General features: G+C 36.2%; 1 protein-coding gene across 2 annotated transcripts in view; it reads right to left on the bottom strand.

Moving 5' to 3' along the window:
• LOC150098226 (angiogenic factor with G patch and FHA domains 1-like) overlaps positions 1–17,626 on the bottom strand; it is a 287,180-nt gene that overhangs the window by 192,969 nt on the left and 76,585 nt on the right. For both annotated transcript variants that reach the window (XM_090406375.1, XM_090406374.1), the window contains exon 6: positions 8,052–8,343. In XM_090406375.1, coding sequence (XP_090262501.1) covers positions 8,052–8,343 — 292 coding nt within the window. The remainder of the gene's footprint in view (positions 1–8,051; positions 8,344–17,626) is intronic.

Raw genomic sequence — 17,626 nt, 5'->3', positions numbered from 1 at the left:
CATGGAGGTTGAAAATTAATGCAACCAAGAAAAGGTGAAAGCCACCTTTTCCTCTCATCGAGCAGTATGCGATTAGAATGACCTGCCTTTGTAGATGGTGAGTGCTGGTAGTGTGGAAAATTCAAAAAAAGCTATGATAACTGGAGTGGGTGATATGTAGCTTCCCTCGATATCTCTAACACTGGAGGTCTCTGATAATGATAATAATAACTCCAGATATTTAGAATGTGTTCATCCTCAGTTTTCATGTTCTCTTTATCATGTTTAATTCTTTTGTGTTCTTTTCTCCATTAATGATATTCCATGTGGACTGACTGAATATCTTAACTGTTTGATGACAATGCAAAGTTAGGTAGAATTATAAGGAATAGTACTGCTAATGTTAAACCTCTACAAGGAAGATTCAAACAGAATTTTCGGTTGAACAAATAAGTGGAGTTAAAGTTTTAATTTAATAAATGTGAGGTGAGCTTTGGAATGTAAAGATATAAGGCTTTATAATGTATTGGTGGAGCTGTGCTTCACAAGGCGGAAGAGATTTGAAATCTTGTGATGGTTGACAATAAGCTAAAGTTCTGAGGGCACATTGCAAGTGTCACATGTTGTGAAGACTGCACATCATACTGCTGCTGTGATAAGAAGTACACTGACAAGGAGAGATAAGGAGTGGTGGTGGTGCCACTGTGTAAAGCAATGATCAGACAATATATGGATTATTATGCTCAAATTTGGTCACTTAGTTTTCACTATAAGCGGAAACACTAGAAAGAGGATCTAGAGACAAATGACCAAAGTAATATCAGACCTTTGGAATGTTGGTTATGCAGAGCGAAATGCAAACTGAAGAGTTTAGTGAACAGGAAGAAAAGAGGCAATAATAGAAACTTTCAAATTTTACCAGATTAATACATAAGGGATTATAAAAAGTTTGAGAGTGGGAGCAGAATGAGAAACAATCTCTGAAAGCTGTGAGAAGATGAAGAGGGATGCGAGGAGTAAATGTGCTGTGAATATGGGGAATGTAAATGATTTCAAGATCAATATGATAGATGCTTTGAAAGTTAAGTGAGTTTCAAAGCATTTTCAATAGCCTCCAGAATATTTTGACACATTCCTGATATGTACCTTGGACATGCTTACTAGTCTTCCCATTACTTTTCTTTAACTTTCTGACATTATCCTCTGTCTTTTCTCAAGACACATGCTGTCAGTACTTGTTAAGAACTTTCAATATATACTTTTTTTTAAAAAATTTAATAATGGAAAAAACTCAGATACAAAGATTATTTAATAGTATAATTTTCGCCTGTGTGTCACAGGCATCTTCAGTACATATTAAGCTCAAATTAAACAATAACTGACAATTTCAAAAAGTGCCACCTAAGTAGCTGGTGTAAGATAACTAAAAAGGTTAATAAATTTCCTTAAAAAAATATATAAATAATTTTTTTTTAAATAAATACAACATTAGAAAAGATTAGCTGATTTGTAAAGTACTATCTCCCATAAAGGGGATAGATGTAAGCCGTCAGATCTGTTTAAGTTAGGAGAATGAAGTAGAGTTTTGCATGTTTCTTTATAAAGGCGTTCTATGAGGAAGTGACTTTTGTGAAGAACTCTTGTCTTTCTCCAGTGAACTCAATGTCTAGTGGAAGATCTGCCTCTATTCGGCTAGAAGAACACCAATCTTATATTGAATACTTTAAACCTGAAAAGTCTGGACTTGCAGAACATGTCATCTTTGCTAGACATAGAGTTCATTGGAGAAAGACAAGAGTTCTTCACAAAAGTCAGTTCCTCATGGAACGCCTTTATAAAGAAACATGTGAAACTCTACTTCATTCTCCTAACTTAAACAGATTCGACAGCTTATGTCTATCCCCTTTATGGGATATGGTACTTTACAAATCAGCTAATCTTTCCTAACTTTTTATTGTATTTATTTATTTTATTTTATTTATTTATTATTATTATTTTGTTTTTTAGGAAATTTATTGACCTTTTTTAGTTATCTTACACCAGCTACTTAGGTGGCACTTTTTGGAATTGTCAGTTATTGTTTAATTTGAGCTTAATATGTACTGAAGATGCCTGTGACACACAGGCGAAAATTATACTATTAAATAATCTTTGTACATGAGTTTTTTCCGTTATTAATTTTGTATCGATATGTCTACTCACAGTATACCTCTTTTAAAACTTACTTTTTTTTTCTTTTAAATTACTTCCTCTTTAATCTCCTGAGTCAATCATGTAGTTATGAGTTTTCTAATATTAAAATCAACTTCACTTCCCAAGATGCCTCCCTAGCTGAAGAAAGTGAATCAATTAATATTTTCTTCACAGTATGCCTTAGAGTCTACATGGTTGGGTTCATGTTTATGAATGTTTTCATTTTTTCTTGAATGATATTTGTATGTTTGCATTTATATTTCATCTCTGAAAGATATTCAATTTCAATTCTGGTTAAATGTTTCTTATATATTTTTGATTTCAGTATGAAATTAATTTATATCCTGATCAAAACTAAATGGTAATTACTTCCTATTTCAAATTTTCTGTACACTCTTGTCCCAGACTAGCATAAAGATGCAGCTATCATAATAGCATAGTCATAACAGTACTATTTAAGGATTCTACAATAGAATATACATTCAGTGGATATGCATGAATAACAGCCTGTATTCTCTGAAACATTGACTCTACAATGCTGGAGGGAATTCCAGGCATGCTATTGCGGCACCATCCACAACTGTGTCTTAGATGTCGGTCCCAGATACATGGATCTAATGTCTCACTCTACAGCATCCCAGAGAGAGAGAGATTCGATCGGATTTAAATCTGGGGATGTTTGGGGCCACTGGATGGTCCCAAACTCAGGTGAGTGTTCCTTGAGCCATTCCTGGGTGGTAGCAGCCCATTGGGGAAGCACACTGGCCTGCTGAAATGGACCATTGGCTTCAGGATGAGTGAAGGACATGAAAGTGTGTAGGTGATCAGCCAGCACATGCTGGTAGCTTGCAGCATTTAAGGACCTCTCCAGGCACACACCAAGGGACCTAATGTTTCACATGAGAAGGCTCTCCAAACCATCACAGAGCCAACCTGGCACAAGAAGACCATGGCCTTATGCTGCCGATGCCATACCTGCACCTTCCCATTAGCCCGGTACAACTGATAATGGGATTCATAAGACCACATGACTCTAGTTCACACCGCAGAGGTCCAGTTTTGATGAGCCTGACACCATGCCTGATGATGAGCTGTCAACAGTGATACATGATTAGGGCATCAGCTCCCATAGAATGCAGGGTACATAGTACTATTTGCTCGCTGATGAGGCTTGGACCTCTGACATTGAAAACTGATTTGATTTTTGATGCCATTACACTCAGGCTGGTCTGTACGAGCCTGGACAGTCTACACTGACCCTGGTCATCAATGGTATGTGGTCAGCCACCACTTGAACACTGGTACATCCATTGATGGTATACTCACAGTAGACCCTTGATATGATTGCCCTTAAGAACTCTGGGGATTCTTACCACTTGGGAAATCCAATGTCTGCCTATTTACCATCTACATTTGGCTCGGGTACATTTTACTGTGTGCGAGGGAAGTCAGTGTCAACTTCGTACTACCTCTATCTTTAATGTTTTGTCCGCTGAGTGTATATTAGAATAATTTAATTAATTTTTCCAATATTCTGACATCAATTTGCCTTCATCTGAGAACAAAGTATAAGCTGGACTGAAGCTGGTGATGTGAACCAGAGGTGAGCCTGAGGTCGTAATAGTGCTCTCTAGTGAGCTAGAATGGCTGTTAGGCTGATGTTTTGAGGATGAATGCTTCCCAAATTTGTTAAAGTTTGGATAGGTTCTTAATGCTGAGGTAGATTTGAGAAATAGTTTCTCGTTGTTATTTGAATAGTTTCACTTTTTTTTTTTTTTTTAATATGAACCTTAGATTTCATTTATTATCCATAGTCTTTCATATTCATATTTGCTAGTAAGACAAATATAAATATGAGAGACTGGTTGGATGAGTGGTTAGCTAGCATATCTGCTCTCTAGCTAATTGGTTGTAGGTACAAATCCCCTGTCAAAGGCTATTTAACTTAGAAACCCGACTTTTCAATCTGCTATGGCTCAAGATTTTCTTACCTCACCTTACAGCCTTCATTTGCTGCCTTTATTGCTCTCCTGACTTTGATGATCCTGCTACCCATTTTGACTACCTATCCATAAAAATTGATTTCTTAAAAACTAATTCTCCAAACTGTGAGATTGCCCTCCTTGAAGACTTTATCATCCATAACACAAACTGGCTCCCCTACTTCACCTTCACAGTTCAAACTGGCAGGAACGCTCAATCATTTGCTATTGGTCATGACATAACACAAATAGTCAATCTATCAATGTTCTTGACCTTTTCTTAATGAATGCTCCCTTCAAATATACCGCAGATGTCCTTTCTTTCAATGTTGCATGGTGATCAGCATTCATTTTAGAAATTATGGATTTCACAACTGTGCTATAAATAACTATTTTAATTTCCCGACATCATCTGGAGTATACACAAATATACAAGGACAAGCTGAGGTACATTTCACAGTATGCTAAAGAAACAATGATTTGATCAGTTCACTAGAGGTCATGCCAGTAGAATAAACTGTCAACTGTAGATAATCCAGAATCTTAAATCTAATATAACAATTGTCATGTTAAAAATAGGACATCATTGTTACTGTAAGAAAACTATCTCCATGAAAGAATGTTTCTCTTATGTTATCCTAAATAGAATTTAGCTTTGATATAGTTTCTAAATAATTAATTTTTTAATTTTATCATCATCATCATGCATATTAAGGATTTAGGCCTAGCGTGGCCTGTTCCGGCCTTAGAAGTCATTTGAATATTTTAAGAGGATGTCCTGGTTTTGTTTTTCCTAATGGCTTGTGCTTTAAGGCTTGTTTTGGTAATCTTTCTATTTTCATTCTTTGAATGTGTTCCATCCATTTATGTTTATATTTTTTAATTTCTTCTATTACTGGTTCTTGGTTTAATTCTTTCATAATTTCTTTGTTTCTTTTGTGATCAAATAGAGTATACTTTGCAGTTTTTCTCATAAACTTCATTTCTGCTGTTTTAATCTTTGTTTGTCTTTTTGTTTTATTGTCCAGATTTCACTTTAATACAATACGACTAGTAGGGATAATGTATTGTGTACTTTTAGTCTGGTTTGTTTTTGAACTAGGTTTGGTTTAAATATAAAGTTAATTACACCTGTTATTTTTAAATATTTTGCAATTTTTAGGTTTATTTTTTTTTCATTTCTTTTTAATATTTTAATTTTATCTGTATTTTTTTTCACTAGAGTTCATACTAGTATAATAACCAGTGATCAAATCATTGTTTCTTTAGCATACTGTGTGAAATGTAACTCAGCTTGTCCTTGTATATACTCCAGATGATGACCTTAATATGAAATTCGAAATGTCGGGAAATTAAAATAATTATTTATAACAAGGTTGAAAAGTCCATAATTTCTAAAATGAATACCACAGATGTCTTCTCTCCTCTTGGTAACTCTGACCCAATCATATTCAAGTCTTCTTCTCTACAGTTCATCCTCCACCCAGTTCACCCAGCTGATCTCAGCTTTGTACCCTATAGCAGTACAATTGTGCCAACTGGGATGACTACCAGAATTTTTATGCTGCCCATCCAGATTACTGCTTTTGCTACCTTAATCTAAACATGAGCATTGAACTATTAACTGTAATGAGAGCCTTCATTGGGGTTTTTTTTTTTTGGTCAAATTTATTTTAAAATAAAGTTATACCAACTAGTTTCACCAACTGTGGCTGCTGGCTTCATCAGGGTAAAAGATGTTAACAGTTTTTAGCATTTAAGTGTTCTTACTATTTTTATACATCTTTTACCCTGATGAAGCCAGCAGCCACAGTTGGCAAAACTAGTTATGCTAGTTTCACCAACTGTTAGTGAACAAGTTAACATGTTTGTGAGTCAAAAGCCATAATACTACTATGACAAGTCAACTCAGTTTCAGCTTTATTCTAGACATATGTCATTTTACATAATTGTTTTAAAATAAATTTGACCAAAAAAAACCCCAAATAGTAGTCATTTATTCTCTCCTATATTCCTTTAGTCATTTTATCACAGGTGCTCTATTTCAGCACTGAGATTTTCTATAGTTACTTTCATTGATACTGCTCCTCTGAATTGGCTGCTACCATGCCTCAACTTTCTTCTAACCACAAAAAAACTAGAGCAGCCACTGGCCAACACCCATACTCTGTCCAGCTTCAAACACATCAAACTAACTTCTCATCTGCTTCCTTCATTCCCTCCATCTCTATTCTTTGGAGCAATCTCTCTCCCTCCCTCCCCTACTGTTTTTTCTCACTGAGTACAACCCCCCCCCCTCACTCTTTAAGAAACATATCAACAGGCTACATTTTCTCTTTAATCACTTGCCCACACATGGCACTGTACTCTTATAGGTCTTGTGGCCTTTCATGTGTCAACATAAAATGAGTTTAATAACAAAAATGATAGCTAACTCTTACTATACCAAACTGTTTCACTATAACAAACTACCAAAATAAGTACTGATCAACATTCCAAAAGTATAATGCTATCCTAAAGGAAGTTCACTATAGCAAAGTATCCACAAAATAACAAAACAAACCCACAAGCCATTCCTGTGGTCTCTATGAATTTGTTATAATTAGAATTGACTGTACTGCAACACCACACCCATTCAGTCCTACAAACATGATGGTTACTATCATGTTTGTAGGACTCCTGTAACTGTTTCTATGTGCAGCTTTATATTGATTAGAGATGAATTTTTGACTGTCAGGATATTTTCACAAACTATCATGATGTCATGGCAAATTTACATTATTCAAAAACTCTACTTAATGGTGGTACTTCTATAAAAATTTAACATGTTAGTGAGTCAAAAGCCATAATGCTACTATGACAAGTCAACTCAGTTTCAGTTTTATTCTAGACATATGTCATTTTACATAATTGCCACTACAAATGGTTCAACTGAAAGGAAAACTGAAAATGCAGATAATGAATAATAAGTTTCATTGCATTCCATCAGATTAGTTCAGAGTTATTAACATTAGTTTTAATCATCTTGCCCAATAAAAATGACCCAATTTAAGCTAAAAAGGATATACACATGAAAAAGCATCCATGTGTACATCCTTTTTAGTGTAATTTTTTGCAATCCTCATAAGGATTCCAAACATCAGGTTTTATTCCAAGTAAAATCTATCTGAGCATAGTCCCAGATAGATTATAAAATACACTTAATGTCTGGTATTTTCTAAAATTTTTTCATGTAGCACCTAAAAAAAAAAGATAATGAACCACAACAGCGAGGCTTATTTGGTAAACAAATCTTGAACCACAAGACAAACTTACAGTTAATTTTTTGTTTCTGTCTCAAATCTGAAGACAATTCCTACAAAACAAAATAGTCAGCACACCATCATGCAACAGGCTACGTGTATATTATAAGTTTTGTTACTTTTTATTCTATGGTTTTTAGTTTTTCAATATCCATAGCTTTGATCTACTTTCTTTTCCACCATTGATTCTATTTATTTCATTTAATGACTGTGTGTGTGTGTGTGTGTGTATTTCTAAAAGTCACATATTTGTTCATCTTCAACACTTTCTGATAAGTTTTTGGCTCAATCAAGTTTCAAACAGAATACTGTCATCCCTATCTTCCAAATATACTCACTCAGGAGGTATGTCATTTTAATTTTCTTCTAATGTAATTTATAAGAAACTTTATACCAGTCTGAACTAAATTTAGCCTTAGGTTGGAATATAGAGGGGGAGAACACCTTTCTTTTGCTTACTTTTGTCTATGTACATCTGTTTATAATTTCAGAATAGCATACAAAATGTTATATATGCACACAGACACTGTCAAAATTTTATAATAATAAATTAAACAACCAAAGAAATTATCACCATCCATGAAATAAGACATACCTAGTTCATCAGTATGAAGGACATCAGGGCTACTCACTAGGTCTGAGACAACAGAAGGGCTATTCAAAAATTCTGAATATTTATCAGATGAACAGCTATCATTAATTTCACCTTCTTCTAGAGAGCTGCTATTACTTCCACTTGAAACAGAAATATTGTCAACATTTACATCAGTGTGTAAATCTTTTGCTTTAAATGATGAGAAAGCATCATCTACTTCCAAATTCTTTATTTCTTCTTGTTTAGTGTTAAAATTATTGGTTCCCTTTGAAAGTTTACTATTTTTTGATTTCTAGAAGATAAAATAATACATTTTCTCTTCAGTATAAAAATAATTATAAAAACAATTTAGAATGCTTCAACTAAAGAATTTTGAATTCATTCTTAAGAAATAACATTAAAACAGCAAATTGCTGAATTGTACTAACAGAAGACAGACTGACCAATATGACCATTACAGGAAAACAGCATGAAAGAAAAGGCCAACTATATGCAATAATACTGTTCTACGCATTTCAAAATCTTTCAGAAAAAGTAGCTCATATATTACAAAAATTACAGTTTTCTGTCTTCATTTCTCCAGTTAAAAAATTGCTCCCTGTTTCCTCTCACCAAAGACAAATCAAAAACACAAAATCATATAAAATATAATTGCCATATAGTCTTTGAACTTCAACTTCCTATCTACTAAAACTGTAAGATCCCTAGCCTTATCAGTTTCTTCTAGCATAATCCCACCAATATGTGACCAATATAATAATATGCCATGGGACATCCTATTACACCAAAGTGCATAACTTGACATTTACTAACACTGAAATGACAACCATTTTTACATGCTCCAATTCCAGCTTATTCAAATCATTCTGCAAGTATCTTTGCACCATCAGCAAAGAGCTGCATGTTTCCTATCAAATCCTTCCCAATGTCATTGTTAAGACTGAATAACAATAGGCCAAGAACTGATCACATTATTGTACTGTGGTACAACAATGGTCACCTTAAATCTTGCAGACTCCCACACCCTCCAAATATACCAATTTTTGTTATCAGTGCACGAACTATCCTCTCATCCAAGCTAATGATTTATAATCCAATCTCATATCCTCACATTTTTGCAACAGATTTTTATTCTGCATCCTGTCAAAAGCCTTAAAGTCCAAAAGTATCATGGTGCATTAATTCTCCTTGCCTAACTCAAGTGTAACATTATTATGAAATGTGAGCAAATTACTTAACCATGATCTTTCCTTAGGTAAGCCCATGCTATTCTTTGCAAAGTATTCACTGTCAACCCATTTCTGTATGAGAGTTCTCACCAACTTTCCCAAAATCTTCACCATTGCTCCTGAGATAATGATAGGTCGATAGTTAGACATGTCTTTGCATCACCTACATGCAATGGGATTATCATACATTCTTTCCAGCCCTTTGGAATCTTTCCTATTCTGAGACTTAAGTTATACAATCTCGTCAAAGGCCTAGCCCAGTTCAGCTAAACATACCATCAGCCCCTACTCATGAATTTTTGTTCAGTTTATTAAACAGTTCTTGTATAGTCTGCCCACAGTTGAGATAACCATAGCTGGCAAAATACCAAGAATCAACTCATGTTGAAGGGAAGAAAAGAATAAAGGATGTATGAATTCGTCACCAACACATGAAATCAAGTGCTTTATATGTAAACTTTTCAACAGTTATACAAGCAAAATAGTTACCAATTTAAAAATTAGAATGTTCATAAAAGAAAGGCTAATTTTCCAATGTGTAATAATAAATACTCCTCCCACGAAATGGATTGATTATGGAAAAACTTTTATTGGGATTATATTGATCAAGTGTATATAATAAACAACTAAGTTATACCAACTAGTTTCACCAACTAAGTCTGTTGGCATCTTCAGGGTACATAACTGATATAAGGTACTAAAAAGTAAAAAACTGTTACAAACTAAAATCAACTGATTCCAATTATATTAAACAAAGAACAGAGCGCGTACAATACATTCATAGAGCATGGATGATCTTACTTGTTGTTATTTAGGAATGTTCTATAGTTGGCACTATAATTCAGTTCTGGCGAGTACTGTTTTTTAACATGGATTGATTATCCTATTATTGGAATAGATTTGCCTTCTTCTGCCATGCGCAGAAGTGTCGAGGGTTCTCTGATCTGTGGTCAAACTATATCTCCTCCTAATATGCCCGAGATTCTTCATTCAATGAAGAGGTAGCTCTGAGCTCAATGTTGCATACACCAGGTTGATAGCTCTTAGCAAACATTAGTTGAAAAATCACTTCTGTGTCTGTCACCTGCATACCATGTGTATTCAGTAGCGTTATTCTTTCACATTGATTCAATCTTTTACTTGTAGCATGATGGTAGAATTATTTAGGATCATCTTTAGCTTTCTGGAAAATACCTGTAACTCTTCTGGCCTGCACCTTATAATTTTCATAACTGACATCATTCCTTATGCACAGAGTGTTCCTTCCACATCATCTTTTCCTTAAGAATCTCTTGCTTAATAAGATTGCACATCCATTTCACTACTACTCTATTTATTATTCGAACTCTAGGAACACTTTCTGATAATGCATTACTTAAGCATTTTTTAAATGCATTCCATGCACTGTTGATATCCTTCCCATATAGCAGCTGATAATACCATGGGACAGAGCCTAACATACTCCTCAGATGGTCATAATTTCCTGCTTCGTAGTTCACAGCATGTAACCTTTACTGAATGGAACACTTATATACTTAGCCATTGTCAGTACAGCATGATCACTGTCACCAAATGGAGGCATAACAGTCATGTCTAAGTGAAACCCTTTCTGACTTCAAGTTCCTTAGGTGACATGCTGCTTAAGGAAGTTGTCGCCCAGCTCAATAAAATTGGTTTGATTCTTCTCATAAAATTTCATTGGTACCCAATCAATGTTCAGATAATTAAAGAAACCCATATTGATTACTTGTTTAGCATACATTAGGTTGATTTGGTGATGTACTTCATCCTCACTAATAACAGATCAACTATGTCTTTAACAACATGTACTTGATCTTGTTAGAATTCACCTGATGCCAGATGGCTTCAAACTCACTGAAGCATGGAAAATTATTCCTTTATAGAAACACTATACCATTGCATTTAATTTACAGTACTCAAGAATCTGGAGAACAGACTTAAAAGAAATAACTAATGAAAGTATAAAACTAACAAATATTGGACTGGATAAATGAAAAGATTATTTTCAAGATCTACACACAGTTATGCTATCATCTTTGATGTTTACAAAGATGATAGTATAATTTGAAATAATGAAAAAACTGAAAATCAGCTGGAATAGATATGATACAGAATGAACAATTAAAATATGGAGGGGAAACAATTAGCAAAGGAATTGTGATATTCTAAATACAATATGTAAAGAAAGTAAAATAACAAATAACTGACAAAAGAGCCTAAAAACATCAATCTTTGAGAAAGAAAAAAGACAAAACAAATCTAAAGAACTACAGAGGAATAAATCTGCTATGACATCATTAAAATTATGCACAAAAATAATTGGAGATATAATTAAGAATATAATTGAATTATCTAAAGAGCAACAATGATTTAGGAAAAGCAGATCAACAACAGATACAATATTTATATTAGAGCAGCTCAAGCATTTGACAGAATATGGTTGTGCACCGAAGGTTGTAGGGATGTGCATCGGTTTTGTTTCCGTATTTGGCTGATTCTGCATGTTTTTCAGATATTCAGCTTTGTCCAAATCAATAGAAAGATTCAGTATTCAGCTGGCTGAAGCAGAAAGAACAATTTCTCAGAAAATTTCTTTTGGCTCTAGCTACAAGCTCATTCCTTGAAAGAGTTTTTTTCAGAAGTCAGAAATATTTATGAAGAAGCTAGATGTATGCTACTCCAAAAAATTATGAAAAGTCTTCGGATGACTTTTCTTTAGCTAGTTTTACACAGTGTTTGGCTTCCTTACATTTGTCTCTGCATTCTCTAAGAGCACAAGCTGACTTATTTGCCAGGAACTTTTGATATGCTTTCTTCTTTTCCTTCTCTGCCTCTTTAACTTCCTGTGTCCATCATAGAGTTCTGATTTTTCTATCCTTGCAGACAACCTCACCACATGCCTCCCTGGCTGAATCAATCCATGTTTTCTTTAGGATTTGCCACTGAATCTCCAAGGTATGGTTTCTGTTCTCACACTCTTTCATTTTTTCTTGAATAATCTTTGTGTATTTTAGTCTACAGTTCACATTTGAGAGCTGCTCAACTTTTATTCGCTGACCCTTCCCATAATACATAGCATTATACATGTCTGAAAGGATGTGTGCTTTGCATTATGGGATACCAAGGCAAGTGATGTGAAGTCATTAGCTTCAAGAGTTGCCCATTCCTGAAAATACTTCAGGTGAAAACTGTGTTTGTTTACACTTGGATAAAAGATTAAACCAAGAACATAATTTCTTGGCATCTTAATTTACCATAGTATACAAATTCCCTTGCCAACCAGATTGTAATGTCATCTATACAGGCTCAATCATCAGATCTCTATGGTTGCACCTGCAAGAACATTTTTCACAACTGTAATATCTCCCTATTCTTGAGCACTTAAGCAATAGTAATAAAAATAAAAAATCAATTATTGGTAAAACAGAAATTGCAATGCACATATTAGAAGGAAGAATTTTTGGCCTTGATTGGCTCTTCCTAGCCACAGGTTATTGGCATTAGTGAAACATGCTGACGGAAGATGATATAGTTAGTGGGATAGAATGTGTAGGTTATAGTGTGTTTAGGAGGGACAGAGAGAATAAAATGGGGAGAGGGGTGTTATTGATGATAGCTGATGAACTGCAGCCAAGGAGAATTGAAGTTGTATCGCAGGATAGTGAAAAAAAGCTAATTTTAGGCTATTTGGTGTGAGATTGAGACTGGCAGAATAAAATATACCGTTGGGTGCTGCTATAGACCACGTGATGGAATAGATGGTGGAGATAGTATGCATAAACAAATTGATGAAATGAGTGGAAGGAGGGTAATTATTATGGGGGGAATGGATTTTATTCAATTATTAAGGGATAACTATCTGAGACAGCATGTAATTGAAAATACTAGGGGTGGGAGAGTGCTTGACCTGGTAATAGCATCTGAGAATTTGACTGTAATGAATATGACATACTGCCACCTATTGGTGAGAGTGATCATAAGGTCTTGACCTGGGAGGTGACTAAAGGTGTGGAATTTTCGATTAAGACAGGGTATATGTGGAATTACCATGCTGGCAAGTATGACAAGCTTAGGAGATTGCTTGGATCAGTGCCATGGCATGTACAACTGCAAGGGCTGGATGTTGATAGAGCATGGGAAGTGGTCAAGGAGCATTTACAGGAGGTTATGGCTGATTGTATATCTAGGGTCCAAATAGTAAAACAAGTAGGGGTTAAATGGATGAATAACACAATTAAGCTTGAGCTGCAAAAAAAGAAACAACTGTGGAGGGAATTTAAAGAAAGATGTGACCTGCAGGCACACGAACGATATAAAGTGCAGGCCAAAAGGGTAATGAGTGTGGTAAAAAAAGCAAAAGCGGATTATCAAAGGAAACTAGCTAAGCAAGCTAAAGAGAATCACAAACAGTTCTTTCAATATGCTGCAATCAAGAAAAAACTGTACACAGCAAAATGATTTTAAGGAATGACAATGGTAAGGAGGTCACTGAATCAGTCGATATAGTGGATTTACTGAGCGAGCACTTTGCAAAAGTATATCATCCAGATGGTGACATTGAAAAAATGAAGGAACCATTAGTTTATATGGGAATTGTGATGAATGAAGTGGAAGTGAATAGTCTACTACAGAACCTTAATGTGAATACATTTGTGGGATTCGATGGTATACTGGCATGGGTCTTGCATGAAGCGGCTAAAGAATTATCAGTGTCCTTGATCATGTTGTTTAATCTGAGTCTTGGGTCTGGTTTAGTCCCAAAGGTGTGGAAAGAGGGGAAAATAGTTCCACTACATAAAGGAGGATCCAAGACTAGAGTTGCGAATTACGGACCGATCAGCATAACAGGAGTCGTTGTCAAGGTCTTAGAGAAAGTAGTCAAGGGGAAAATACAGGAATGGATTGATGAAAATGAGATACTGTACAGGGGACAGCATGGCTCTGTGAAGGGTAGATCATGCCTCAGTAACTTACTCAAGTTTTATAACACAGTGACGGCTGAACTGGATAAGGGTAATGGGTTCACAGTGATACTGCTGGACCTGGCAAAGGCATTTGACAGGATGCCACATGGAATTCTAATCCGTAAACTACAACATATGGGAATGATATAGGGTTGGTGAGATGGATAAGGTGGGTGGTTGATGGAGAGATATCAAAGAGTAGTTTATTCAGGAGTCGAGTCCAAAAGACGGCCTGTGACTAGTGGTGTGCTGCAGGGCTCTGTTCTTGGACCACTGCTGTTTAATTTGTTCATTAACGATATAGGGAAGGATCTAAGAGGAACAGTTCATTTGTTTGCTGATGATGCAAAGTTGGGTAGGGCAATAGTGAATGCAGAAGATGTCAAAATCTTGCAGGATGACTTGGATAGATTGGAGTTCTGGGCTAAGGAGAATGGATGTCGATTTAATGTGACAGAATGTAAGGTTATGCATTTTGGGGTGAAAAGATTAGCAGCAGTATACCACATTGGCGGAACTGTACTCCAGGAGATTGATGAGGCCATGGACTTGGGAGTGTTGGTGGATAGGGAGATGAAGTTTAGGGGACACATTGCAAAAGTAGCTAAATCAGCTAAACAACTCACTTGGTTGTTGAAAAATACCTTGACGAGCAGAGACAAGCAAGTTATTGTACTTCTGTACCGAGCCTTAATAAGAGCTCATCTCGACTACTGTGCCAAGATTTGGTCACCTAGGTTCCTTCTTGATGGAGAGGATCCAGAGGCTAGTGACTAAGATGATAGCAGGTCTATAGAATGAACCTTATGAGAATAGGTTGAAGATTTGTGGGATGCAGAAATTGGTTGATAGGCAGAAAAGTGGAGATATGATTGAGACGTTCAAATTGCTAAAGGGTTTCTATAGGATTAACTCAGAGGATATTTTTGAGATCAGGACTGGTGGTGGGAGAACTAGGGGACACCTATGGAAGTTGGGCAAGAGTGTAGTTAGCAGGGGTGTTAGAGCTGGGTTCTTTACTTTTAGAATGCTGAGTGGAATAAGCTGCCAGAGTCTGTTGTGGGTGCTAGGACGGTGAGTGAGTTCAAGGCAAGGTATGATAGATACTGTGAGAATGTCGTATAGCTGTGTGGACATGATGTTTAGGGCCTCCCTCGATGAGTCTAAGGACTCCCTGGAGTCGCCTGTAATAATAATAATAATAATATTTGAACAAATCCACATCCCCCCCCCCAAACTGAGAAAGCTTAAATTAAAGATGCAAAGAAATTATATTCTTGTTTAATCCTTTATCCTAGTGTAAGAAAATGAAGTTTGCATGTAAAGTATCTTCACATTTATGCTACTTGTATATAGAGGCTAATGACTTTACAGTAACTGCCTTAGTATCCTATAATGTATCCTTTTGTGTGTATATAATGCTATGCATCATACACACACAAAAGGAAGGGGCATTACCCAGACCAGCTTTGACCTTTATTGAGGTATAGTTTAAGAACAGCACGTCCAAAAACTCTGAGTGATCTATAAGAAATCAGTGGGAGCCAGTCCCAGAAGAGATAGATACCAAGGGTCAAGTAATGCAGAAGTCATATAATTCCCATATATAATTAGTGAAAAAAATTGAACACCTCATTATTAAAATAGTTTTTTCATTTGGTTATAAATTAAATTAAAGATGTCAAGAAATCATAATCATACTTCTTGGCCTGTGGAGATTACCAACAGACTAAAACCCTATAACTCTAGACCCCCCCGCATATATGGGCTCCCAAAAATACACAAAGAAAATGTGCCATTACGTCCCATAGTGGATGGCATTGATTCCCCCACTTACAAACTAGCCAAGCATTTAGCCAAAGCGCTCTCACACTATACTGGCAATACACCATCACACATAAAAAACTCAGCCCACTTCAAAGCCAGTATAGAAAACCTTACACTCCAACACAATGACATAATGGTCAGTTTTGATGTCTCCTCCCTATTCACGAATGTCCCTCTCAAAGAAACCTTAGAGCTAATCCAAGCTAAATTTCCTCCCGATATCTCAGCCCTATTTCAGTTTACAATGAACTCAGGCTATTTCGTTTGGCAGGAAAAATTCTACAAACAGATAGAGGGGACAGCCATGGGTTCACCACTTTCCCCACCCTTGGCCAACTTTTTCATGGAGATGTTTGAAGAGAAAGCCTTAAACTCAGCCCCACAAAAACCTACCATATGGCTTCGCTATGTTGATGATGTTTTCGCTATTTGGCCACATGGCCCGGATTCACTCCTCTCCTTCCTAACACACTTGAACAACCAACACCCTAGAATCAAATTCACCCTGGAAAAAGAGGAAAACAATAACCTCCCCTTCCTAGACGCACTAGTCACCCGCCAACCTGATGGAACCTTGGTTTTCTTAGTTTATAGAAAACCCACCCATACAGGCAGATACATTCACCAACAATCCCACCCCCCCCTCACAACAATATGGAGTTATTAAAACATTATTCAACAGGGCAAAAATAATCTGTTCTAATGATCAAGCCCTAACCTCTGAACTAAATCACATCCGTGACACTTTCTCAGCCAACGGCTACCCCCTCCAAAAAATCCAAAAAATACTTAACCCAGTTATCCACAACCCACCACCCCCTCCCCTCACAAAAAAGATTACTCTAAATCCATCACTATTCCCTACATCAGAGGCACCTCAGAAAAAATCAATAAAATCTTAAAAAAACATGACTTGACCACTTGTTACAGACCACATAGAAAACTGGCATCCCTTATCCGCTCCACCAAAGACCAACCACTTCCCCTACACCTACCTGGTGTATACCAGGTCCCTTGCAGCTGTAAACTGTCCTACTTTGGCCAAACAGGCAGGACAGCAAATATCAGAATCTCAGAACACAAGGATTACATCCGATTTCACCAGTACAGCCACTCTGGGCTTGCAGACCACGCTCTGGATACTCGCCACAGAATAAGATGAAAGAAAGCCACAGTAATACACCGCAGCAAGTTCAAGTATGAAAGACTATTCATGGAATCAGCCTCGGCCCTTAGGAACATGCCAAACCTCAACAAATTTGGATGCATGAAACTGCCCCAAATTTGGGAAACTTTTATCAGAAGAACTTCAGCCCAAAGGCCAAGAACTACCAATATAGCCCGCCAGGGGGCACCATCAGGACTTTAGGAAAATGCTAGCGTCCTAGCCTCAGTCTCATTTGTTGTATTAGTACTTGTGTGCACGTGTCTTTTTAGTAAGTTCCCAAGAAGATGGCAACGTAACGTTCGCCGAAATATCGGAAAGTGTATATTAAAGTTTATTTAATCTATATTTCCAGTATACGCTGTCAAT

Source organism: Typopeltis vanoorti, chromosome 16, assembly GCF_054136105.1.
Source record: "Typopeltis vanoorti isolate ZY-2024b chromosome 16, IOZ_Tvanoo_1.0, whole genome shotgun sequence".
Taxonomy (NCBI): Eukaryota; Metazoa; Arthropoda; class Arachnida; order Uropygi; family Thelyphonidae; genus Typopeltis; species Typopeltis vanoorti.
Note: the sequence above shows the minus strand (reverse complement) of the source record. Positions and strands in the feature narration are given on the sequence as shown.